Source organism: Apodemus sylvaticus, chromosome 19, assembly GCF_947179515.1.
Source record: "Apodemus sylvaticus chromosome 19, mApoSyl1.1, whole genome shotgun sequence".
In the NCBI taxonomy this organism is placed as follows: domain Eukaryota; kingdom Metazoa; phylum Chordata; class Mammalia; order Rodentia; family Muridae; genus Apodemus; species Apodemus sylvaticus.
Genome location: NC_067490.1, coordinates 19,676,263 through 19,703,953, shown reverse-complemented (window position 1 = coordinate 19,703,953; position 27,691 = coordinate 19,676,263). Strand labels below are relative to the sequence as shown.

At 46.0% G+C, this 27,691-nt stretch overlaps 1 protein-coding gene across 1 annotated transcript; it reads right to left on the bottom strand.

Annotated features, from left to right (window-relative positions):
• Positions 1–404: 404 nt before the first annotated feature.
• Znf365 (zinc finger protein 365) lies at positions 405–27,576 on the bottom strand. The gene is made up of 5 exons (XM_052164312.1): positions 27,485–27,576; positions 24,246–25,004; positions 11,605–11,785; positions 2,851–2,888; positions 405–1,966 (listed from the first exon to the last, which is right to left on the bottom strand). The coding sequence occupies exons 2-5, from the start codon at positions 24,989–24,991 to the stop codon at positions 1,705–1,707; spliced, it is 1,227 nt and encodes a 408-aa protein (XP_052020272.1). The 5' UTR covers positions 24,992–25,004; positions 27,485–27,576; the 3' UTR covers positions 405–1,704.
• Positions 27,577–27,691: the final 115 nt, after the last annotated feature.

Sequence of the window (27,691 nt, the reverse complement as noted above, 5' to 3'; positions counted from 1 at the left end):
ATAACAATAATTCTACTAGTGTTAGGTTACAGTCTTAATTTATAAAGTAAAAGAATTTGATTTACAGAAACAAGGCTATATAGTTTTAAAGCCACCCACCACACACACTTTCTCCATGAGTATTTAAAAATAAACTATTCATATGCTTGACATATATATATATATAGTGTATATAATATATATATAATGTATATACTTATGGACAACATTATTCCTGTTTTAGGAAAGATGTCAGCACAAATACACTCTAGAGACCTGGTGCTCAATTTAAGGAAAAATATAAAAATTCCTTCTGGGAGAAATATTTAAACCAGGTGATTCTTAAAAGTTTTTTTTTCTTTCTTTCCTTTTTTTTTTTTTTTTTTTTTTTTAATGGGAACAGTGCCATTTGGGGAGGGCTGTGTCAGGTCATATTTCACATGCATTCTTCTTCATCTGAAATTACAACAGAATGCACTGCACAATGAACACCCCAGGTGTGTGACTGACAGGGAGGAAAAGTGTACACCGGCCATAGAAGCAACAGGAGGCAAAGAGAGCTTCCGGGTAGAAACGGAAGTTAGCAGGGAGCATGCTCACGGGTGACCTGTAACAACCTGGTGGTACTTCCAGAGAAGCAAGCGGTAGTAGGACGTTGGGCATCCCCACAGCATGGCCAGGACGGCCAGGGTACACTGAATGTGCCCTCCTCTAGCACATCAAGCACTTGGGCACCGCATCAAAGACGCTGCTGACGCCAGGGGTCTAGCAGCTATCTCTACAGAGGCAGGCAGACAGCTCTTGAGGGTGCAGCGTGCTTAGCCAAAGAAAGCAGGAGGGGTGCACCCAGACCTGAATAAATATGCTCTCCGAAGGACCCAGATGTGAATCAAACAACCCCAAAAGCCACCTGGCAAAGAGAACCGAGGTCTAACGGAACACATCCTGTTACCCACATGGAGATGAAAGTCTTGATTAACCAGAATACTCGACGGTAACGGAAACAAACTTTTACCATAGAGTCTTTCAAATGTACCAAAGGGGCTCTACACACAAACAAGCAACAAAAGCCTTTTATTTCACTGCTCTCGATGAGAACTTTACACTCCCAGCTGGGTGTGGCGGCACACACCTGTACTTCCAGCACTCAGGAGGCAGAGGCAGGAGGATTGCTACAAGTTCAAAGCTAGCCTGGTATATATATATATGAAGCTCCAGGCCAGCCAGGGCTACTACACAGCATAGCGAGGCCCTGTCTCAGAACAGCAAAAATAATATTTTTCTTTAAAGTCGAAGAACGTCACAGTCACATTCCTTGCCTCAGAGGAATTCAGAGAGCAGTGGACACCAGAGTCTGGCATCTTATGCGGCCCATGAACTAATGGGCACTGGGGACAGGAACCCCTGGTGCCAGGTCTGTGGGAGACTGGCCAGGTACTTAAGTTACAGGTTTGTGTTTACCAGAACTATACAATGCAAGCGCTTCAAGTTTTACTTCATTATTTTTTAATTTTTGTCATTTCTCTTGCTCGCACCTAAAGGAGGTCTTGGCTTACTAAAACCCGCTGCGTTAAATTCTGGTTAATCAGAGTGACCCTGTGTGTTGTGTCCTCTGCATTTCTGCTACGTCTTCCTATGGCCACACGTCCAAAAGGGCAACACGGTTGGCCCCTGGAACACCACTGCGCATAAGCCCTGTGGCGATGCTTCTGAGCCACCCAAGCTTTAGATGATATTCACGATTGCTGGCGGCTTCTTTTTAGCCGTTTTGGGCCTGAAGTTCCCTTTCCGGCTCAGGCCCAGGTGCTCCCCTTTCTTGGCTGGTCTGAAGAATTCTCTGGGAGACTCAGCCTGTTCGTGAATGGTCTTGGTGGGCTGCATGCCAGTTCGCTCATCCTTGGCTCTCTTCAGGTGGCTTCTCCCCTTCAGATGGAAATGGGCCCTCAGCTCAGGATGGTGGCAAACAGAGTGCTGGTGCCCTCGGCTTCTACAGGGGTCGGAAAGAGGAACAGAGAGAGACAGACAGAGAGAGAGAGAGAGAAACAGAGAGACAGAGAGACAGAGAGACTTGTTAAAAGAAAAACAACTAACTAATCCTGTCTACCATGGCGACAATGCTCTCACACAGATAAGTCCTGGACACTAGAATTTAAATTCACGGCAGTTTCTGTGACTGTGTAATGCTAAATCTAAGAGAGATATTACTAGCGCTACGACCAGTGATGAAACAGGCACAGAAAAAAGTCAATGCTAACAGGATGATGTGCATGGATACAGGATGAACCCAGCTCTTAACTCTTCAGGTGACCCAGCGAAAGATGGTGTGTATATACTTAAAAAAAAATATGTGACATATAAATAGTGCATATAGAGAAATAACAATACTATACATTGTACCTATAATATATGTGTAATATATAAACATATGCAATATTTCATATGTGTGAGATATAAACATTGATATATAAAACACATATACATATATTAGCATGCTATATATCATATGTATAATATATGTGTAATATACAAACATATACAATATATCATATATGTGTGAGATATAAACATATATATATACATATATAACACACACATATATCATATGTGTAAGATAAAGTTCCAGTAGATAATACCCTAGGACCATCACTCCAGGATTGCTATAGTACAGCTCACTGATCATGTGCTATTTATAAGTGATGCCAGCACAAAAGCAAATGTTCACATAAGCCTTTAAAAAAAAACCCATGCATTGACGTCTTATCAAACCCAATAGGCTTAAAAATCCACCTATAGGTATCTCATCAAATGCAGTAAGAAGACATACAATGTGAACATTATCTGATGAGTCGTGTATAAGAAGGACATACATACAGGCATCTGGGCTTCCTGTTCGATGAGATGTCTGTGAGCTGATGGGAAATAAACAGGAGAAAGCATTAGTTTACGAGAGATTGGCTAGATGTGACTCGTGTGTGCATATGTGTGGGATGGAGGGTGAGGGAGGGGAAGGGCTGAATGGATTCAGTATTCAGTAAGGCAGTGCACTCACCCTAGCGAGCACACGAAGCAGCTAGAGAAAGACACTGAGCATATTCCTCTATTAATCTCCAAGCTGTTGTCTCAAGACACAGTCTCGCCCTGAATGTGGAGCTAACTGTTAGGCTAGTGGCCAGTAAGTCCCGGACGTCATCTGCCTGTTTCCTGCAGTGCTGGTGTGGAGAGGTACCCACAGCCTTGCCTCACTTTCTGTGTTGGTCCTGTTGATCTGAACTTAAGTCGTTGTCTTAGTCAGGGTTTCTATTCCTGCACAAACATCATGACCAAGAAGCAAGTTGGGGAGGAAGGGGTTTATTCAGCTTACACTTCTGCATTGCTGTTCATCACAAAAGAAAGTCAGGACTGGAACTCAAGCAGGGTTGGAAGCAGGAGCTGATGCAGAGGCCATGGAGGGATGTTCCTTACTGGCTTGCTTCCCCTGGCTTGCTCAGCCTGCTCTCTTATAGAACCCAAGACAACCAGTCCAGGGATGGCACCACCCACAAGGGGCCCTCCCCCTTGATCACTAATTGAGAAAATGCCCCACAGCTGGATCTCATGGAGGCACTTCCCCAACTGAAGCTCCTTTCTCTGTGATAACACCAGCCTGTGTCGAGTTGACACACAGAACCAGCCAGTACAGTCGTCAAGCCTGCACGGCGAGCACTTTACCCTCTGATTAATCTCTCCAGCTCCTGGACATGGTTTTCAAACTCCATCTTGTTTAAAGACACTCCATTCTCATTAAGGAGGTCTGTAAGTCATCAGGGAGCCATCTCTGCACCAGAGAACAAGAGTGTCCCAGATTGCTTTGCTCGGTAAGCATCTCCGGACACCTGTTCTCAGTTTTCCAAGAAGCTTGTATCGGAATATCTCAAAACTTGAAAAAAAAATCAAAAAGCTTCCCAATAAGTCAGGGTTGTTGGTGGGGGGGGGACATGTTTTTAAAACCCGGCACAATGTATCATTATTTCTCAGGATCTGGCTGTATTTGCAGTTGATTTAGTACAGCTGTAGCTAGTCACAGGGTACCAACTAAGAGGAAATGAACATCAAATGTTATTTCCTAAATATATCATTTCTAAAATGAGACCATATGAAGACCAAGCCCACAAGCCTCCCCAAGGCTCCCTACCATCGAGATGATGTCCGTTCCAAGTACTGTGCAATAAAATATCTGCCGCTACTTTGTGGCGGGGGCTCAGAGTGCCTTCATTGGGAACATAAATCGATGATTATCGTATTATGATCCAGATGCCATCACTCCACTTATAGGGGAAGCCCGGGGTACTCTGCCAGTCGTAGCCTCTCACCCCACCCCCCTCGTGCTGCACTGAGTGGGATGACATCACGTCACATCTTTAAGCAGGTTCAGAAAGTGTGAAGAAAGTGTCGGGGAGTGGACTCCTTGGAGTTTAGACCAGGGGGATTAAGACATGCTTAGTATCAGTGGAGGATTGGGTCCCGCGTCACCTCAAGACATCAACAGCCATGCACACAACTCCCTTATATACGGTGCTGTAGTATTTGAGCATCACCTGCACATCCTGCCCACCTCCGCCCACGCCCCCCCCACCCGTATACCACAAGATGCATTGAAACTTTTGACCCCACCACAGGACAATGTCATCTGCAAAGTTCACATTAGCAAACTCAAGGTTATACAAATCACCCACACACAAAACCCCAAAATGTTTTTAAGTAAGTTTGTAATTCACAGAGAGCCTACATTCAGTGATACTCGGCTACAATCTAACCATAGGCTGGGCACACCTGCAAGTCTAAATCATCATTAAATTGCTTATAATACCTAATAAGGTGCAAAAGATGCTTAAGTAGCTATTAAAACATTGTTTAATGCTTAATTACAATGTTTAATGAGTTGGTCAAGCAGTGGTGGTGCAGGCCTTTAATCCCAGCACTCAGGAGGCAGAGGCAGGCTGTGAGTTTGAGGTCAACCTGGTTGAGAGAGTTCCAGAACAGGCAGAGCTACACTAAGAAACATTGTCTTAAAAATCAGCAGCAGCAGCTGGGCATTGGTGGTGCATGCCAGCACTTGGAAGGCAAAGGCAGATGGATTTCTGAGTTCAAGGCCAGCCTGGTCTGCAGAGTGAGTTCCAGGCTATACAGAGAAACCCTGTGTTGAAAAACCAAAAAATCATCATCATCATCATCATCATCATCATCATCATCATCATGAGGCTGGAGAGAAGAGACCCCAGGAATCATTGCAGAAGAAGGGTAGAAAGATTGTAAGAACTTGAGGAAAAGGCAGTTGGTTGTGAGACTGTGTCTCTTAGAAATGTCAAAAAGGCTACACCCATGAGGTCTCATCAACATGGCTGCCTAAACATGATCTGAACCACTATGACACAGAAGGGGGAAAACCACATAGCCTCAATCCTAGACAAAGAACTATGGGCAACTGGGTAATGCTGAGGGAAGGAAGAGTATGTCAACTATCTGTCTGTCCTAATCAGGCTTTTATTACTGTGAACAGACACCATGACAAGGCAACTCTTATAAGGACAACATTTAACTGGGGTTGGCTTACAGGCTCAGAGTTTCAGTCCAGTATCACCAAGGTGGGAACATGGTTCAGGAGGAACTGAGAGTTCTACATCTTCATCTGAAGGCTGTTAGCAGAAGACTGGCTTCCAGGCAGCTAGGATGAGGGTCTTAAAGACCATGCCCACAGTGACACACCTACTCCATCAAGGCCACACCTACTCCATCAAGGCCACACCAACTCCAACAAGGCCACACCTATTCCAACAAGGCCACACCTACTAATAGTGCCACTCCATGGGTCAAGCATATTCCAACCACCACACTCTCCAATACCAAGTAATCAGTCCTGAATTCATCACATACAGGAGCCATTACATAGACTGAGCAAGTGGTACCTCTGTATTTAAGAATATAAACTTACATATATATGTTATATATATCACATATGTTGTATATCATATATCACATATATGTGATGTATATCACATATCATATGTTGTATATCATATATCACACACATATATATACATATGTTATATCTACACATATATATACATATGTTATATCTACACATTATATATATATAATATATATAATTAAATATATTTATATAATATAATATAATATAATATATATAAATATATAAATATAATAAATATAAATATATAAATAAAATATATTTATATATTTTATATAAAATATATAAAATATATTTATATATATTTATAAAATATATAAATATAAATATAATATATATATATAAATTATATATATATATATATATATATATAATTAAAGGAAAATGGCCATGGTTTGGAGAGAGCAAGCCATGGAAGGAGCTGGAGAGAGAAAATGAAAATGGGAGATTATGTAATCACATTATACTTCTTTAAAAGGGGCACTTGCTGCTCTTCCAGAAGACCCTGGTGGTTTCTGGTACCACATGGTGGCTAACAGCCATCTCTACATCCAGTTCCAGGTGGTCCATTGCACACATATGGTGCACATAATATCCATGTACACTCATAGTCATATACACAAAAAATAATACAAAGGTTGGAGTAGGAGTGCACTCCTTTGATCACACCAAGTGGTTGGAGATAGACTGGCTTCTATGGGCTCCTAGCTGGACTGGCTTACATAGTACATTCCAGGCCATCCAGAGATGGTGATGATGGTGACGGTGACAGTGACGGTGATGATGATGACAACTATAATAATATTTATTATTTATTACCTATTCAGTTATTTTCTCCAAATACTTTTGATGTGCATGTGGCTGGACCCATGGTGACTGGGCTAAACCCATAAAGGCTTCTACATTACAGGCTTGCTGCTTTGGACTGCCACAGGTTTGGCACAACTGGCCACCCACCTCGTCTTAAGTTTTGTATAAGTAATGGCCCTGTGCACCCTCCTGTTCAGACCAAGACCTCCAGGTCGTTCCTGACCCCCTTGCCCTCTCTTCTCACCTCAGTGGCCCTCCAGCAGCACCCAGTGGCCTCTTCAGCTCTACTCCAAGGTGCATCCTCTGCAATTCCCTCTCCTCCTCTGCTGCCCCCTCCCAGACTCTTCCTCTCAGCTCCTATCATAATAGCCTCCGACCATCTCTCCTGCTGATGCCCTTCTGCCCTCGTATCTTCCCCTGGCTTCCCTGCACACTGGGAATAGACCTAACCTCTTCTTGCAATCTGCAACTCTCTGACATCACTTCCTACCACGCAACCACGCCAAGCTTGTTCCTTCATCCGTGCCACACTGTCCTTGCCTAGAATGTCCTGCTTCCAACCTTCCGCAGAGCTGTTATCCAGGGCAAAGCACAAGTCTAAGGATCTTTAGGTCCATTGCTCTAAAGCAGCTCCCCTCCCTGAATACCTCCAACATGTTTCGTCTTCCTCCATCTTTGCAGTAGTTACCACGCAAGAACGCCATTACTGATTTGCTTGCTGTTCTTCCACACACGAGGACATTTTTTTTTTGTCTTGCTCATGGCATTGGAACCTCATAAGCACTGTGCCCTCAATAAATTATTATTGTTAAGTGAATTACTGCTAGTCCTCAATTAGCAGCCAGGAGGCAACGAATGCATTACTTAAAACAAGATTATCCAGGCTGTTTCTCAAGCCTCTGAGTGGTCCTGAGCATGCCTTTTTTTTTCCTTTTGGCAGATGGGATATTAGGTCACTTTGTGTTTAGTTTGACAGCATTTTTTTCCGGAGCACAAAGATAAAATATCTGAGTAAGCATCCTGTATTTTTAGAAGTCAGCCAGGTGGATAAAAAGAACACGAATGCTCAAGAGGATTCAGGGAAAGATGCAGAATGCCAAGCGCTGCCCCAGAGACCGCACAAAAGGTGAAGGGGGGCAAAGCGTGCCCAGAAGGACGCCATGCCAACAGTCACCTTCCGGAAAAGGCAGCGCGCTCAGCGATATAAGAACTGCCCTTCCCTCTGAAGTGTCCGTTCCACAGGAAAGGGCAGAGGAGTGTGTGTCAGTGAGAGAGCAGTGGACCGTCAGTGTGCAGCCTGCAGTGTGGACTAGAGGGAGAGAGGGGCGGATCACTCTAGAGGCAGGACATGGAGGTGCAGGCAGGAAATGATGAGGCACATGGGAGAGCCCCCGGCAGCACAGCATGTCTGCTTGTCCTGTGTGGTACTAGGTAACCGTTCTGAGTTACCAGGTAACCCAGGACGCTCTGCAGCACACTCTGCTGGGCCAAATAGCTGATCCAATGTTCTTCTTGCTGAAAAACAGCCAAGCTATTCTGTCCCCACATGGGCAGAGAATGCGAGAGAGCGGACATAGCTCTCCGATTATATCAAAGACACGGCTCCTTATTTTATAGACGGGTTCATATGACTATGATGAGGGTGAGAGGAAGGGTGGGAGAGAGGGAAAGGGGGAGCAAGAGAGAGGGGAGAGGGAGGGAAAGGAAGGAGGAAGGGAGAGAGGGCACCCACACTTCCACTGTAGAGTCTTCAGACTGCCCAACTTGACCCAAGGAAGAGTTGGGGGAGATACAAAGCAAGAGGGTAAACTACCAATACACATGCCTCATCCCTTCTGAAATGACTCTGCACTCTGGGTCCGTCCAAGGCCAGAGCTCCAATCTACATCAGTTAGGTCTGATCATGCCAAATACTCAGCTCTCATATCTGAATTACTCGTTACAATCTCAATGCATTGAGCACCATCGTTCAGATTAGCCAGGATTTCCTTTGGTTGAGCCAGCTGGCTGAAGGCAGATCATGTGACTGGGCCAGAAAAGAGACAAACATAAATATTTAATTTCCTACCGTGAGTGAGGGAATTCGTTTGTGTACCTAGTACACAAACATATACATATATACATACATATACACACATATATATATATTGTGCAGTATATATGTGTGATTGCGTATGTATCATGTGAATATGAACATGTTTACATGTGTATTTATTTGTGTGAGTATACATACATTGATATGTTTTATAAAGCTCGATATAATGTGGTGGGAGGGGGGTGCCTCAGTGAGCCCGTGCTGAGGTGCCCTCCCTGAGGTATAAGTCATGTGACAGGTCTAGTATAAAATGAAATTTATTTGGGGGCATGAGAAGAAGGATTGAAAAGATACTAAAGGCAGAGAAAGAGAAGGACAGAGAAGGAGAGAGAGAGCAGGAGAGCTATAAAAAGAGTCCTTTTATAGCAAACCAGGCTTGTTCCTGGCTGTTGCTAGGTAACTGTTGGGCAGAGCTAAGAAGAAGCACTAACATACAGTGTGTGTGCACACACGGTTCCACATATGTCTATCTGACCAGAAGCGGTGGGATGCTACTCAACGTTTGATTACGAGATTAAATACATGTGAGATAGTCATTGCGACTCTTCAAAGATCAACGTTCAAGCCGGGAGAAGCAAGGTGAGCGGAGGACGTGAGAACAGAAATATAAAGAGAGAACACTTCAGGTTTCCTTGTTACCTCGCCACCTTCTACTGTTTCCTATTTCAAGACGCCGTCGGCAGAGTGCAGGGTTTCATGCGTGGCTGTGTTTGGGGTGACTTACCCACCTCCACACTGACAAGGTGAATACTGCCTTGCAGCCTCGGGACTCTGAGAGCCCAGTCACAGGCAAGCTGGCAACTCGGGAGGCTAAAAGGATGTTCGAGAGCACTGGGCACACTCACTTCACTTACCGGAAGACTAGCAGATCCGGAAAGGCTCAGTTCAGCAAGAAGTGGCTTAAGAGGGTTCTAGAGGCAATCCTTTTCACCTCACATCTGTGCTCTGTGACCTCAGGCTACAACCCTTCCCTGTGGGATGGGATGGGGCAAGAAAGGGGCCAGAGAGGGCTCAGAGTGTTCCCACAGCCACTGCTAGCCAAGAGAGGACATTATTGGGATCTTCTGAGAAGGAAACAGAGGTGTCAGTTTGGTGTGATGGTTTGAATAGGTTTGGGCCAGGGAGTAACACTATTAGGAGGTGTGGCCCTGTTGGAGTAGGTGTGTCCCTGGGTGTGGGCTATAACCCACACCCAGCTGCCAGGAAACCAGTAAGCGTGTCACTGTGGGCGTGTGCTTAAGACCCTCACCCTAGCTGCCTGGAAGCCAGCAGCCTTCAGGTGAAGATACAAAACTCTCAGCTCCTCCTGCACCATGCCTGCCTGGATGCTGCCATGTTCCCACCTTGATGATAATGGACTGAACCTCAGAACCTGTAAGCCAGTCTCAATTAAATGTTCTTTTGTAAAAGTTGCTGGGGCAGTGGTGGTGCACGCCTTTAATCCTAGCACTTGGGAGGCAGAGGCAGGCAGATTTCTGAGTTCAAGGTCATCCTGGTCTACAGAGTAAGTTCCAGGACAGCCAGGGCTACACAGAGAAACCCTGTCTCAAAAAACCAAAACCAAAAATAAAAAGAGTTGCTTTGGTCATGGTATCTGTTCATAGCAGTAAAACCCTAACTAAGACAGTTGAGGGTGATGGTTCTGCCTCAGGAGGATGACACAGAGGATACAGGCACCTCCCAGAAAAGAAGAGACAGGGCAAACCAGCAGGTCTGGAGTATAGTGCTGAAACCTCACAAACAGACTCATCTCCTTAGTTAATCTACTATTAAGCCAGAGAGCAGAGGTGAAATCTGGTTTTATTTATTTATTTGTTTTGTTTTATATTTATCACTCCATTCCTCTAAGATTGAACTGTGTTGCAGGAAGATCTGACCATCCACTCACCCTGCCTAAAGACTGATTAGACATCTTACTACCCTTCAGAAGTCAGGGAGTCCTGATGAAGCAAGACACTTAACAGGACCCTGGATCATAAAACACAGCTGGATATCAAATGATTCCCATGAAGAAGGAAGAAGAGGGCCCTAATCCTGGAAAGGCTTGATCCAGCATTGTAGGGGAGTACCAGGACAGAGAAAAGGGAGGGGGAAAGATAGGAGAATGGATGGAGAGAAGAGGACTTATGGGACATATGGGGAGCTGGGAACTGGGGAAGGGGAAAGCTTTTGGAATGTAAACAAAGAATATAGGGAGAAAAACACAGCTGGGGGGCTTCATCTAGGCTGGCAGCAGGCTTGCGTCCCCGAAGCCCCTGTGTGAAATAGTTCACCAAAACCTGCCATGGGTTCTTCTTGAATAGCGCTGTAGAAGAGCGCTTCCCTCCACTGTAAGGTAGGCTGTAGTGTATGTACATGGTTGGATCTTGCTTTCTGGAAATGATAATCATCTTGAAGACCTTCAAACCTGGGTGCCTTCTGGCCTACATGAAAACTAAGGCAGCGACTCAGGTATTTCTGACTTTTGTTATTTTACAAGTATAAAAAGAATTATGTCTACCAATTCTGCTTGGAATGGAGGTCAAAAAAGAGCAGGTTAAGTGTGTACCTCAGACTCAGCCTCCTCCCTGTAACCCTGGGAACCATGGTAAGAGAGAGGCGTGGTCTGGCTAGGGACATCAAATGACACCTAAGAGGCCTCTAGACACGGCTCCCTTGTCTTCTGTCCCAGCTCCCAGCTCCCAGCTCCGTCTGAGTCCATTCTGACTGTATTCAGGGAGCCTCGGGGCTAGAGGCTGGCAGGCTGGGGACTCACCATGTGCTCGCTAGTGTCACGGCTGAACCCGGAGGCCTGCTGACTTTGATAGTACTCCAACTGCTTCTCCGCCAACTCGACCCGTTCCAGCAGGTCCTCGATAAAGTCCTGGAGCCTCGCTTTCCCCTGGACCTCCTTTTCGGCTGCCGCTTCCAGGAAATGGTTGAATGTGACGACCTCTCTGCAAGGACAAGACACACAGTGACTGAAACAGGGAGTCACTTACTGAGTGCATGGTGAGTCCCCAACCAGCCAGCCAGCCCCTCAGCATCCTGACGGCCATGGCCATAGCGAGAGGGATGAGACTGCATGCGGACGGAGGGAGACTGTCACGGCAGAATGTTCTGTCAGGAGTTGACAACACTGAAACTAGGTACTAGGTGACAAAGTGACGGCCGGCGGTGGGGTGGGGAGATTTCAGACAGCAAAGTCAGGATCAGCCTTTTAGATGGAGACGCCTGGAGGAAGTCCTGAGGAAGAAGCCGCGGAGACGCCTGGGAATCGTAAACCAGGCGCACCAGAGACATGCAGATGCATCTGAGGCTCTGCGAGCATGTGTGCAGAGACAAGGAGCTGGGAGGCTCCTAGGTCACCATCCCGGACATATGGAAAATGACACAAGAGACCACTGAGAGCCACATCCTTATCTCCCTAAGGAATGGTAGGGTGTTTCTGGGTAGGGAAGTCTGAAGGTTAGAGCTGAGGCCGCAGCTCACTTGGTAGATTGCTATCCGAGCATGCGAGAAGATTCCCCAGAACCATATAAAGCTGAGCACAGTGGCGCGTGCCTGTTAAGCTCAACACTTGGGAGGTGGAGGATTCAAAGTTCAAGGTCATCCTTGACTACCTAGAGAGTTCGGGGCCAGCCTGGACTACATGAGACTCTGCCTCAAAACTGAAACAATGAGATGCAGGAAGCTAACCACATCGTATTTATAACCTCTCTAGTTATTGTGCTCTAAGCCATAAGACGTTTGTTCAAGGTACCCAACAGAACAATGGATCTCCATATAAGAGAACAACATGTTCCTGATCTGGCTTCAAATCTCACACATCTACTCTTTTAGAAACTACGTGTTGTTGTTAAGGTTTGGCCTGGTATCATCTGCTGTTGTCTGCAAAGGAGATTCAAACACCCCGCCCCTCCCCAGCCGTCTCATTGGGTCTCTGTGTGACCCCATATTTCTTTCATCTAATTTCCCCCGAAACAATAAATTTGTACCACCCTGAATGTAGAGCCACTAAAGCTTAGCCTGGCTCTGGGAAGCTGGCGGTCAGGAGTATTCCTAGGGGTGAACAGACTCAGTGGGTAAGAGAGCTTACAGAATGAGCCTCCACCTTGAGTTTGGTCTCCACAAGCAACAAAAAATAGGAGGCTACCAGCTCCCAAAAGTTGTCCTTTGACCTCCACTCCTCTGTCCACGCCCACCCACACAGGCAACAATAATGAATAAAAAATTTCCAAGTAAACTGCACGTGTGAGACCTTTAAAAGCAATGTTCCTCTTCTCACTAAATTGTTTCAAGGGAGATTGGTTTTCATAAAATCTGTGCTTTGTGCTAACAGAGCGGTTTTTTTGTGTGGTGGCTAAGGCAGACATAAGCAGTAGATCCTGAAATATCCAACGTCAAGGCTTATGACTAAAGAGAAGGACGTGACGCAATCTCACAGGACAGTGAAACTGGTTCGTGGCTATAATTTAGATTTTTGTCCTGCTGAGTCAGAACACTGCTTGAAGCTCTCAGAGGCCAGATGCAAAGATAAGGGCCAGTCTTAGTAGAAATTCAGTTAGGGTGCAGGGGGATTAAATCTCTGTAACTACTCCTAAGTTACTTCCTGTTCCATCTTTATCACTTACTCTTTGTTTTTTTTGTTTTCTAAAGATTTATTTATTTATTATATGTAAGTACACTGTAGCTATCTTCAGACACACCAGAAGAGAGCATCGCATCTCTTTACAGATGGCTGTGAGCCATTACATGGGTGCTGGGATTTGAACTCATGACCTGCGGAAGAGCAGTGGGTGCTCTTACCCACTGAGCCATCTCTCCAGCCCTGTATCACTTACTCTTTAAGAAGAAGCGTAAAATAGTATTAAATCCAAGATGTGATGGAAAATATGCCTATGAATGGGAACATTTGACTCTGAAAGGGGAGAAATGCCAGTTATGGGGAGAGAAGTTGACATTGACGCTTCAGCATTATGCAGAGCGAACCGCAGCTGAGACACTGACTCATCCCCAGGACTCAAAGGCATTTTGAAAGCAACACAGCCAAGGGAGGCACAGAGGCGAAAGCCCTTTCTATGCAGCCAAAGCTCCAGTGGGAAGAAAATATTTCCTTACTCATCTGTTTACTCATTTATAGGACGGCCATACACTCTGAAAGCTGAATAACATTACTTTTATTTATCATTGTATTTATTTGTTTACTGTGTGCCTGGTGCTGTGTATGTATGTGTGTGTGTGTGTGTGTGTGTGTGTACATGTGAATTCTCATTGTATTGGCTGGTTTTGTGTGTCAACTTGACCCAGGCTGGAGTTATCACAAAGAAAGGAGTCTCAGCTGGGGAAATACCTTCATGAGATCCAGCTGTGAGGCATTTTCTCAATTAGTGATCAAGCTGGGAGGGCCCCTTGTGGGTGGTGCCTTATAGACCTGGGTTCTATAAGAGAGAAGGCTGAGCAAGCCAGGGGAAGCAAGCCAGTAAGTAACATCCCTCCATGGCCTCTGCATCAGCTCCTGCTTCCTGACCTGCTTGAGTTCCGGTCCTGACTTCCTTTAGTGATGAACAGCAATGTGGAAGTGTAAGCTCAATAAACCCTTTCCTCCCCAACTTGCTTCTTGGTCATGATGTTTGTGCAGGAATAGAAACCCTGGCTAAGACACCCACAAGCATCCATGTACATGCCACACTGCGCATGTGGAGGTCAAAAGACAACTCACAGGACTGAATTCTCTCTTCCTACCATGTAGATTTTGGGGTTCAAACTCAGGTCTTTGGGAATGGTAACAAACACCCTTAACTTGCTGAGCCCTCTCACCGACCCCTGGATCATCTCTTCCTAGATGAGTTAAAGGCAGCTAACCTTGGAAAAGATCAAAATGCATGGTCATGTGATCAGCATGCCAAGAAGCATGTTTAGACAGGGATAGGTGCGGGGAGGAGATGCCTCAGGGGATAAACACATCTTGGTGTGGTGGCCTACAGGTGATAGTCCCAGCACTGCGTGGGTGGAGAGAGACAGACAGACAAACGGATCTGTAGGGACCATTGGCATGCCATCCTAGCCTATTTGTGAGCCCAAGACCAGTGAAAGACTTTCTCCAACACCAAGCTGGATGGTACCTAAGGAGCTACATCCAAGGCTGACTTCTGAATTACAACACAGACATCTCATACACACATGCACACACACATGTGCATACACACAGACATCACACAGACACCACACATACTCATGCCCACACACATGCACATAAATGCACACACAGACACACTACACACACATGCACGTGCACATACACCACATACACACTTGCTCGCGCGCGCACACACACACACACACACACACACAGCGTGGGTGAACAAACCGACAGAAGTGAACATTAATATGTCATGTGTGATATTCACAGTTTGCATGCATCCATTGATCATTATTAAAGAGAGACACTATATGGTTCCTATCACCTATTCCAGCTTGCTATCAAAGACCATTTCTTATCTTTCTGACTTCCTGCATTCAAGCACCCAGCCAGATTCATACCAGTGACAAGCTATTCTCTCAGCCAGAACCTCCTCCTAGTCCTGTCTTAATGCTATCTGTAACCTCAGGGTCTCCCTGCAGAAACCATTCCCACACCCGCAAGTGCAGAAACACGGGGTTGTATACTCCCACAGAACCCCTTAAAACCCTGTCAGGGCACACACCGTGGGAGACCAGTTGTGTAACTTACCCATTTCATCATTAAACTCACTGAGTCCGGGGAGCATATTAGTTACTGGGCTTTGCTGTGGCAAAAGATGCTACGAAAGCATCTTTAACAAAGGGAACAATTATTTCGGTTCACAGTCCCAGAAGATGCCGCCCCTCGGTAGGGAACTCACCGAGTCTGGAGCTTGAAGCGATTGGGCCAGGGCATCCACAGTTCGGAAGCACAGAGGGCTGCAGGCTGGTACCCAGTCCAGTTTTTTCCCTTTTCTTTAGCCCAGGACCTCAGGCCATAGAAAGCTGCTGCCCACAATGCAGAAGGATCTTTCCACTCAACTACCCTAATGGAGATAATCCCTCACAGATGTGCTGGGAGATTTGTTTCCATGGTGACTCTAAATCCCATCGAGTTGACCATCAAGATTAACCACCAGTGGCACTGTGTGTAGGCCACAGGAGTCCAGCAGATAATGGGGACCTAACAGATTCTTAATGAAGTACCAATGTACAACCAGAGCTCTAGCTGGGCATCCCAAGCAACAGGGGAAAAAAAAAAAAACAACTTTGCTTTTCTTTGATCCTTTCTAGGTCAGTCTCGGAGCATAAGCCAAAGACTAAACCACAGCCGCCTCCTTCAGGAGTAGGATGAGATCTAAAATGGACTCCTGCCTTCGACTCTTAAAAAATCGGACCGGCTTCCCTTGCCAAGGGGAGACTCAATCGAGTTATTCAAATTTCATTTTGCATTACTGATGTATGAACCTATTCAGGAGTATATGAAATGACAAAAATACCTCCAGCTAAAAATAGTCTTAACTATTTGATCACAGCACCTCAGATGCTCTATAATGTCAGCCACGAGGCAAACCAACGAGCAAGAATCACTCCAGGAGCACCAGGAACCTAGCTGCAGCCCTGGAGGCCCCTTCCCTGCCTCCCACGGAGCTGCCCAAAAGGCCGCTTCTCTCTGCTTTTGCAGCCTTTTTGCCTCTCCTTTCTTTTGGGGGGGGTGACAGATTGGGGAAGATATCTCTGTGGGTAACGTGCCTGCTACAAGCATGAGAAGCCGAACTCAGATCCCCTAAGCCCATATAAAAGCTGCCACCCCAAGGCTGAGCTAGGGAACAGAGACAGATGAGTCCTTTGAGCTCCCTGGCCAGCTAGTCTCGCTGAACTGATGAACCCCAGGCTCAATGAGAAACCCTGTCTTTAAAGATATGGCGAAGATGCTAAAGGAAGACACCCAACGTCAACCTCTGTGGTCACCCACACTCCCCCAACACACAACCGCACACGCTCACTGAAGTATGTATACGCCACAGATGGAAATATTTTCTTTTCATTTTATTAGTCAGAAAAATCAAATCAATTTGTTGCTGCTAAGCAGATTAATTCTCCATTCTAAATGACTCAGGTGGGATGAGAAAAGAGGAGAAACCTGGGGAGAAAATATTCCCGGGACTTCTAAGTGTTTCCAGGCTATCCCTAAGAAAACGTGTTCAATAGCCGGTTGACTTTGCATTAGTCTGTATGTCTGTACGCAACAGAGATCATTTATAGAAACGGACTGTGGGCTGGAGAGATGACTCAGAGGTAAACAGCACTGGCTGATCTTACGGGAGACCTGAGTTCAGTTCCCAACATCCACAGAGTGGCTCACAACCTTCTGTAACCCCAGTTCCAGGGCGGTCTCCATCCTCTGGCCTCCACGGGCACTGTGCCTCCACAGTGCAGAAACACACATACACACGAACACTCACACACCTAAATTAAAAAGCAAACCAATCTTAGAGATGAGTTAAAAGTGTGAGACCTGCAGATCCCTCTCCGCCGCCACAGTCTCTGCCTCTCACGGGATGCCTTTTGGCCACCTTCCTGGGTGAGGATCAGCAGAGACATGAGTGTGTGTGTGTGTGTGTGTGTGAGAGAGAGAGAGAGAGAGAGAGAGAGAGAGAGAGAGAGAGAGAGACGTACACAGTGTGTGTGATATACACATGTGCGCATGTGTGACGTACACATGCGCGCATGTGTGATGTACACATGACTGTGTGTGCATGAGGGCTTAAGGCTGATCTTGGGTGTCCTGCTCCCTAACCCTCCACCTTATTCCCTTGAGACAGGGTCTCTCACTGATCTGACCTGCCACCAGACTGGCAGCCAGCAAACCACAGTAGCACTAAGGTTACAGACATATGTACAGCTCATATAAGGACTGCATCCCACAGCTAAATGGATGTGACTGGCCCTCCCAGAGCCTTTCATCACACCACAGGGATCTGTTTCCTGTTGTTTGTTTTCTTGCTGACAGGTTCCCAGAAAGCAGGAACTTTGCCTTGCTCACCACTGTGGGATGGGACCACACACTCACCAGGTTCTCTGGAAGTATATATACATCTCCTGCAGGGGCTGGGAGCAGCTAATGACTGAGAGAAGAGCGATAGCACATCTACCTACTTTAACTTACAAACCACCAACTAAGAATCAGAGATGGAATCAGAAGCCCCTCCCCTCTATCCAAGGCTGACAGTGGCATATGCCCCCTTCTGACTGGGGGAGGACATCTGGAGAACTAAGTTGAAAGCTCTGAGCTGGATATTTTAGAAGCTTAGCGTCACGACCCTGGGACGATGCTACCAGGTCCCTGTTTCCACCACCTCCAATGCCAGCTCACATTCTCTTTAATCACATCAGAAAAAATAAATGATGTCACCATAGCAGCCGTCTCAAAATAGCCGAGAAGCAAACTATTCCAAAATGGGCCATGCTTTGGATTATGTAAGTCCCGATGCTTTGGGTAAATCTCACATCATAAGTCTTGCAAGGACACGGCGAACCTCGGCAAGGAAACTACATAGCTTTGTTAGGGGATCTGTTTCTGGACAAGGCACTTCTTGGCTCTCAGACATTTTTTTTCCCACTGTAAAAACTGTATCCCCCTGAGGGAGGCACAGGGCACCTTCCAGTTCCCAAATCACCAACCCCAGGAACCACGTAAGGCCTCTCTGCATTTCAGTGAATGTGCCTGCTGCTTACTATAGCAAAACACCCTGCCTCTTCCTCCCCTTCTCATGACCTCTCTAGGTGGAAGGGTCTGCTCTTTAATGTCTTATTAACCTGAAACTGTGGACTCCACTTGGGCACTGGCCAAAGCCACCGTGTCGTCAAGCACACCTGAAATCTGAGTGTGAATCTACCCAACAAAGTCCTGAATTAAAAATATACAGGAGAGCCGGGTGGGTATTAGGGTCTGTGGAGACACCTCGTTAAAGTGTTCACCTTACAAACATAAAAACCTGAATTTGATCCCCCAAACTCACTTTTTACAAAATATGGGTATGGTGGTGCTTGCTTGTAATTAGGGGGGAGAAATCCTTGAGGCTCACTGACCAGCAGGCCTAGCCTATTTGACAAGTTCCAAACTAGTCAGGGATATCTTAAAAGTTATGTCTGAAGAACAACGGTATTGTTTCACACATAAAACATACCATGCACACAGCGCACACACACACACACACACACACCACACCACATCTCACACACACACAATGCACACACACAGTACACACACTATACACATATATACACACACACCACACCACACAGACCACATACAAACATATACACACATACACACACACCACACACATACACACACACACACACATATATATATATACACATACCTCATACACACAGACATCACAGACACACAGACATACACATACACACCACAGTATATGTAACAAATCCCTGACCCTGTGGTTTGCACAGGGTATGCTTACAGATACACCTTATGCTTTCTGTATCTATACCTTGGGGAAAATAAGGATTTTATGCTCTCCAGATATGCCTACCCCTACCCTGAGTACATCAAAGATAGCCCAGTAGTATGCTCCAATCTTAATTGACTGAAAGTGTGTAAGAAACATAGTGTTCCTTTCTTACCAAGAAACTGAGTGACTATCAAACACCATCGCTCTGGTTAGGGATCCGTTACTGCAAGGTGGCCTGGGTTGATTTACCAGATTACAGACAGTTCTATCCAGCAGCCCTCCCAGCTTGTCAATAAGTAAAGGTATCTTTCCTCAAAGCATTTAAAGTCACACTGACTTTGTGAAGACGATGAGCAAATTCTTCTTCCAGGTTTGCACAGTGGAGCTCATAGATAACCTGCCAAAGGGACCCAAGACGACAGCCTGAACTATAACCACCTCCGATCACCTTCTCCACTAAGGACTGCGGAACTGCTGCAACCCGAGTCAGCACAGCCGGGAGATGATGCCAGGGCTTTGTTTGATTTGTTTAGTTTTGTGTGTGCTGTGCTGTTGAGACTGGGTCTGGTGCTGGAACCCAGGCTGGCCTGGAACTCAATATGAAGCTTAATATTCTAATTTCCTTTCCGTTACTCTGATAAAATACTCTGATGGGAAGCAATGTGGGTGAAGGAACAGGTTTATTCCATTTATGATTTTAGATCAAAGTCTATCACTGAGGGAAATCGAGGGAGAACTTGAGAAGGAATGTTGAAGACAGGCCCGACTACTATCTCACACAGTGTCACCTCTAAACGTGGACCCCAATTCACTGCCAAAGAAGGATGGAACCAAAAAAAGAAGGAGGAGGAGGAGGAGGAAGAAGAGGAAGAAAAAGAGAAGGAGGAGGAGGAAGAGGAGGAGGAGGAGGAGGAGGAGGAGGAGGAGGAGGAGGAGGAGGAGGAGGAGGAGGAGAAGAAGAAGAAGAAGAAGAAGAAGAAGAAGAAGAAGAAGAAGAAGAAGAAGAAGAAGAAGAAGAAGAAGAAGAAGAAGAAGAAGAAGAAAGAGAGAAAAGGGAAAAAAGAAAAAAGAAGAAAAAGAAAAAAGAAAGAAAAGAAAAAAAAGAAAAAGAAAAAGAAAAAAAGAAAAAAGAAGAAGGATGTAAGCATGGAGAAGGATGCTAGGTGGCCCGCAGGTTTATGCTCAGTGATCCTTACATAGTTCAGCCCCATTTACCTAAGGAATGGTGGCGCCCACAGTGGGCTAGGCCTTCATACATCAATGGACAATCAAGAAAATCACCCAGACATGCCCGCAGGCTATCACTCATGTGAGACTCCCTTCCTGGATAATTCTAGGCTGTGTCAAGTCGATAGTTAAAGCTAACCAGTGCGCCCAGACTGACCATGACTTTTCTGAGGCAATCTCTGGCCTTTGCCATCTAAGCACCATGATATTAGGGCTATACCACCAGGTCCAACCATCCCTGGAGCCATTAATTTCATTTCCATGAAAGGCACTTTCCCCTTTACATTTGCTTTGTTTATGTGTTTGATTTGACCAGATCTGCTTCTCTGGGTTTTTAATTTACCCAAAGTTAAATGAATCTCAAAAGGGCCAGGAACAACCTGCATATGCTCAGAAATAAACTTTTAGCCTTGACCCTAGAGCTTGGAGAGCCCACCATGGGATATTTATTAGGATTTGGACATTTCTTAGGCTGAGGGGTGGGGTCTTTCTTATCAGAAATGCCACGTCTCTGGGAGGTGCAGCCTCTGAGGGAATGGTGACACAGGAAGGAACCCAGCCAGGCAAACTCAATCAAACTGACATAGTTGGGGCACACAGATGTGGCTGATGGACAGATGTCTCTGTAACCATGCAGGTGGCATGGGACAGGGACAGAGTGGGAGGCAGGGTAGGGGACAGGCTCCGCAGATACTGAGGGACAGAGGGTACTGTCTTTGTCTTTGTTACACTCAGACCAAGAGACCCAGTGTCCTTCCCGGGAACAAGGCCCTTTCAGTTCCAACTCATGCACAGAGAATGTGTTTCTTTAAGGCACAGAAATTGCCAAGGTGGCCTCAAATGGAGGCTGAGGAAAATGATGTCTTTGTATTTGGAAGTTTAAGGCAGTCTCTATATTTTTATTCCAAGTGAGTTTTTTTTTTTTAATTTTAAACTGAATACTCCCTTTTTCCCCCCTGTCATCCCCAACATGACATATTGAAAACACTCATGACAGCAAGGCTGTATCTCAGCAGTCACGTGCATGCTTAGCAAAATGAGTCTCTGACATAAGTTGCAGACAACAAATACACAGATGTCAGAATATAATCCACACAAAGGTGAACAAAGATATAATAAGATGTTAGCTGGATCTAGAACAAGAGATTTAATTCTAGGAAACCGGTACATTCAATGGTGCATTGGTTAAAACAACCACAATCTAGCCACACCAAGGAATACTGTATATCAGTCCACAGGAATGGCAGACTTTTGTTTATTGTACAAAAGACACCAGAGAGGCATGAACAGCTGTAAGGTCAAAGGGTGTGGCAGTATGTGTCAGGATTCCATTAAAAGGACGTTAAGAGTGTATGCTTCCATTACAATGGTTGTGGGAGCACAAGCTAGGTCTAGAGGGAGGTTTATAAAACCCCACAGTGCTTTCTCCTGAGGGTGAGGTCGGGGCTTGGAAGGGGAGAGAACACATATCCCTCTATGTGATGGGATGTTTCATCCCATAGGCCTCTCTTGAGGTAGCACCTCTAGATGAACAAAAGCTATCACTATGGATCCACAGACAAACCACGGTTACTTATTAATTAATATTGAGAATGAGTCTCCTGAAGCCTGAGCTGGCCTTCCGTTAACAATGGGGCTGAGGATGATTTTGATCCCTGATTTCCCCACCTTCCCATCCATACTGCTGGATTATAGGACTACGGCTGTGCACCGTAATGGAGTTAGTTGTTTGGGTGCTAGCAATCGAATTTAAGGTTTTGCGTGTGCTATGCCAGCACTCTACCAAAGGAATATATTCCCAGCCATTAATCCACTCTTTTAAAGGACAAATCACTGACTGAGCCCACCATGTTAAATGGAATCCTTGACAATACCAGCCATCTGACCACACAGACTCCCTAACATCATTCCACGGTTTATGCAGCCACTCCCCCTAAACACATCCATTTTTGTTTTACTATGAGCAAATTATGAAATACTAAAAAAGAAGAAATAAATGCATTAACTCGTATCCCATTTAATATTACTGCTATTAAATCAAACAAAAGTATCAGGAAGTTAATCTAGGCCTTTCTCTACTCCCACGACATCCCCACTGGCCTTCTCACAGTATTGCACGGTAGGTCATCTGGGTCTCTGTACCAGGAAGCACCAGAGAATAAGGCACCACAACAAAAATAGTATATTCGCTATGGAGCCCTTAAGAACAAAGAAAGTCAGTAGGGCTGGCCTTAATCTTGATTGTCTACCGAATGGGGTTTAGACTACCCATGAAACACATGTCATGCTGTACCTATGAGGCTATTTCCAGAAAGTTTTAACTGAGCTGCTGTCCTGGTTTCATTCCTTCTGCTGTGATTTTTTTTTTTTTAAAGCAGCTCAAGGGAGAGAGGACTTATTTAGACCACAATTCAAACTCATAGTTCATCATATCAAGAAAGTCACAGAGGTGCAAACTTGAAGCATCTTGTTGTACCCATAGTCAAGAGCAGAGAGAAAATGGCTACATCCACATGTCCCTTGTGTTCAGCGAGCACATGCGCTCACACACACACACACACACACACACACACACACACACACCTGTACCACCATTCCCAACATCCACTCAATACCGTCTCTGATGACCTGCCTAGGGAATAGAGCCACCCATGGTGAGCACCGTTCTCCCACATCAATTAATGTAACTAAGACAATCCCCCACAGACGAGCCCATCAGCCAACGTCATTGAGACTCTCTTTTCCAGATGATCTGAAACTGTTGCCAGTTGTCAATTAAAATTAATCACAGTCAGTAAAATGAATTAACTATGAGGGACACAATTTCATAGGGCTTGGGTCCAGGACTGAATAAAAAGGAAAAATCAGAGTACCAGCATTCATTGTCTCTGCTTCCTGGTTATAGATACAATGTAACCAGCTGCTTCCTGGTTATAGATACAATGTAACCAGCTGCCTCTTCATATTTTTGCCACCATGACTTTCCTTCCACGATGAACTGTGCCCTCTAACTTTGAGCCAAAAACCGAACCCTTCCTTCCTTAAATTGCTTTCATGGGACATTTTGTCAGCAGCAGTATACAAAGTAACTAATACAGTAGGGAATTCAAAGTCATCCTAACTACATAATTTTTTTTTTTAAAATGTCTAGTGTGACTAAAATGTATCTAGGCATCTCCTTAACGGGAGCATAAATATTTAGCAATAGCAAATGAACCTCTCTTTAGTATGCCATTTTCCTGGTTGATTTAGTTACTATAATTTAAGAACAGAATCACAGGCAAACAAGCAAAGAGCATATTCTTGAAGCATATTCTATACTAGAATGGGCTATCATCCCCTGCTCTCGATTATATAATCACACACACTGATGGAATTCTGCCTTCCTATTCACATACATTTACACACTGTGGACAGGCTTATGAACAGGCTGTGTTATCATGCTCTCCGACACCACCCTTCAAATAGTTTCCAAGGGAACCAGGAGTTAGATATGAAATAAATTAATGCTGCCACCTTGGCCACCATATCCAAAGAAGGTGGATAATACCAAGGCTTCCTGCTTCCTGGTACTAGTGAACCAGTGAGGAAGGCAGCCAAGATGTGTGCAGTGGATGGTCAACAAACCTCTCTGAACATCTGCTTTGTAACGCGGGGAGGGGAGGGGTCGCCCAAGGAGGGGTTAGCATCCGGTTTCAGCAGCACTTACTCCTCTTTCCTCAAGAGCTCCTCCTCGGATTCCGTCAAGCGCTGCTTCAGCACTGCGATCATTTCCACGGCCACATCCACCTGTTTGGTCAAGGCGCGTTCTCGCCTCTGAACTTCTTGTTTCTTCTGGGTCAGCTGCACAAAGGCTGCCCGGACTTCCAATAGTTCGGCGGTTTTCTGGGCCAACTCTTTGGTGAGTTTGTCGATTCTCTTCTCGATGGTCCTGTCCACGGCCTCTACCATGCGATTGAACTTTTCTCGGACGTGAGCCTCGAAAGCGGCTTTGGTGTCTTGGGTGGGGAGTCCAGGGCTGGACCGAGCAGCATCCAGAGAGTCAGCCCGGATGTCCACGGCTGTGTAGGTCTGCACATAGGATACGGGCCTCTCTGCCACCATCTCAAAGGGTTTCGGGTCCTTGGAGTGCCCGTGGGAGATGCTGTACAAGTTAACATAGCTTGGCTTCTGCTTGGTCACCTTGGCGTGACCCCGGAGCAGTCTTCCCTGCTTCGGGAGTTCCGAGGACCTCAGTAGCTCTGTGTCCTTGAGAGACGGCAGGAGGCTGCATTTTGTCAGGAGGGTCCGCTCCTCGTAGCTGTGACTGAACTCCAGATGGGCCCTCAAGGATGACAAGCTTCTGAATCTGGTATGGTCTCCACACCTTGGGCAGCGGAATGGCAGGCACACAGCCACATTCTCCAGCGAGTCCTGCCAACGGTACCGGCTTTCCTCAAAAGTCGTCTGTTGCATCACTCTGAAAGTCCTGGGAGGGAGAGAAGACCCCAGTTTACATGTCTGTCAAAAGCTATTGGACTGACACTGACTGGCCATGATGGCTGCCTTCGGGTGGCATTTTTTTTTTTTTTTTTTTTTGTCAGCAAAGTAACGGGTTTCACTGAGGTAGTTTCAAGCTTACTTTGTTCTACTGGTTCTCTTCCCCAGAACTCCCTTACATCTCTCTGTCTGCCTTTCCAGTTGGTCCCTAGTCCTCTCTTCCCAATATACACCTCTACTTTCAAGTTGTGTATTACCCCCCCTTCCTTTCCTTAAGAGACCCATTTATCCTGCTTTCTTCTTTCATGCTCCGTATTACCCAAACAAATGCTCGCACATGCACACACACACACACACACACACACACGCGCATGCACACAACATATCTATACAGAAATTAAATTCTAAGATCACTGTTTGACAGGAAAGACGATACTCAGCTTGTGAGTCTCGCTTATTTCCTTTAACACAGTGTCCAGTTCCGTTCCTTTCCCTGCAAATACCACGCTTTCATTTTTCATAACAGCTGAATAAAATTCCATTTTATATTTCCTTACCCATGCTTATTCTGATGGGAGGGCATCTAGGCTGGCTCGAATGCTTAGCTATGGTGAACAGTGCAACAATAAATATGGATGAGGAAGTATCTCTATAAGTAGAATACAGAGTCCTTTGGGGATATGCCCAGGAGTGGTATAGCTGGGTCATATGATATTTCTATTTTCAGTCTCCTGAAAAACCTCCGGGCTAATTTCCATAGTGACGACATCAGCTCGGTCTTCTTGGTTTGAAGCAGCTATTGCATATATAGTATTTAATGTTGATCTTTATGTTGAAATTAAAACCCAAACCCCTTTGCCAAATGTAGGTACACCTACTCTCTTCTGATCATCTGATGTTTCGGGTGTATGGTGTTGCTGTGGGGTGGGATACTGATGCTAGGGCCTGCATTTCTAATCCAGCTCCAGCCTAGCTTAGCAAAGGTGGCTAACGCTCTGATGCGGATGAAAAGCTAGAGCAAAGATGTTAAAATAATAAGACCCAGAGAGAAAGGAGAGTGGTCCAGAGACAGAACTCAAGTGTTTTGCCCTCCTGATTTTGGAATGCTACATGGTCATAAGTCACATGTGGATGCAACCTGTGGGGAGACTTGCATGACTTGTGAGTCAATTGGCAATCTCTTCTCAGGTCTCAGAAAGATGGATCAAACTAAACATGGTGGCTTTAAACATACCATGTGCTGAACATTTTATCAACCAAATATTTTTTCTTAGTATTTTTTTATCTTTTAATAAATAGCATTCCTTATTTATTCTGTATGTGACAATGTGTGTGTGTGTGTGTGTGTGTGTGCGTGCGTGCGTGCAGGCCTATGGATAACTTGTATAAATAAATGGGTTCTCTCCTTCGATTGTGTGTATCCTGGGAATTGAACTCGGGTTATCAAGGCTTGGGGACACACGTCTGCTTGTGTCATCTTGGTCTGTTCATGACGTTAATAGTTTTAGTTACTGGTGTGATGACATAAAACGTTAACATAACAATAATGCTCTTTTGAAATCTGGAAACCTGAAGTGTCAGGTATCGTTTGATATAAACAGGGCTGTGGCCAAGATCCTACGCTAAGAGAATGCTCTGGGTGGATGCGCCTTGCCTCTGATGCTGTTTTTAGTTTGACAACTGCTAGAGTGTTGAAACCAGGTGGGCGGCAGCATAACTCCTCCATGAACAGGAAGTTCTTGCCTCTGCATCTTTATCCCCTTTGCCCTAGCAACAGATGACTCTTACAAGCCCAATTTTGTAAAGGTCCTGGGACTTATTTCCTCCAAGAATGGTAACAATGAGCACTGGGTCCCACAGCGAAGGAGCCCGGATCTTAGGTGCATCTTAGGGTGAAGTGTCTGTGTTACACCTTTATCTGCCTCCAGAAGCTGAGAAGGAAATGGTGCCTGCTCCACTAAACAGGCACATTTTCCAGGTTACTAAAGTCTCTGGACCCCAGCAAAGGGGAACCTTCCTGTGCTATGCTGGGTTTTTCAGTAGGATGCAAACCCTGGCCCAGCCTAGGGCTGAAGATGCTTGCAAGGAAGTGTAGGGATAAGAAGGGAAGATTCAGGAGCAGCAGGGTGACAGGGAGGTGATGTTTGGATAGGAGAAATGAGATATACCATCCACCCCCAGCAAAAAGCTTTCACCCGCCCAGCGGAAACCTGGGGCACAGGTTAGCAAAAAGGGATTCCGATTTCCTGTGCAGAGCTGGGCAGCACCTGCCTGGGGATCCCCGCTTTCCTACCCCCCCTCCCGCTCCCGCTGCTGACTGCATGGATTCGTGCTCACGCGAGTTCGTGCAAGTGGCTGTAGGGAAGCCAACGGTCCAGACTGCCCGCGACGCTGCGCATCCGGGACCACCTCCCCGCGTGTCCAGGGAGCAGGGGGCGCGGGCGCAAGGCTCCAGCCGAGCCCACTTACCCGACTTGTTGCTGCCTCAGCAGCTGCCGGTGCTGATGCTGCGGGAGCCGCGCGAACGGTTTTCAGCAGAGCCGTAAATCAGGCTGAGCCGGGTCGGCTCCCACGCGGGACGAGCGGCGACCGGGGCGGAGCGTGGCGCGGGCGGGACACGGGGGCGGCGCCCGGGGACGCGAGGCTGGTGCTCCGGCCCCCGGGCAGCCACCCCTG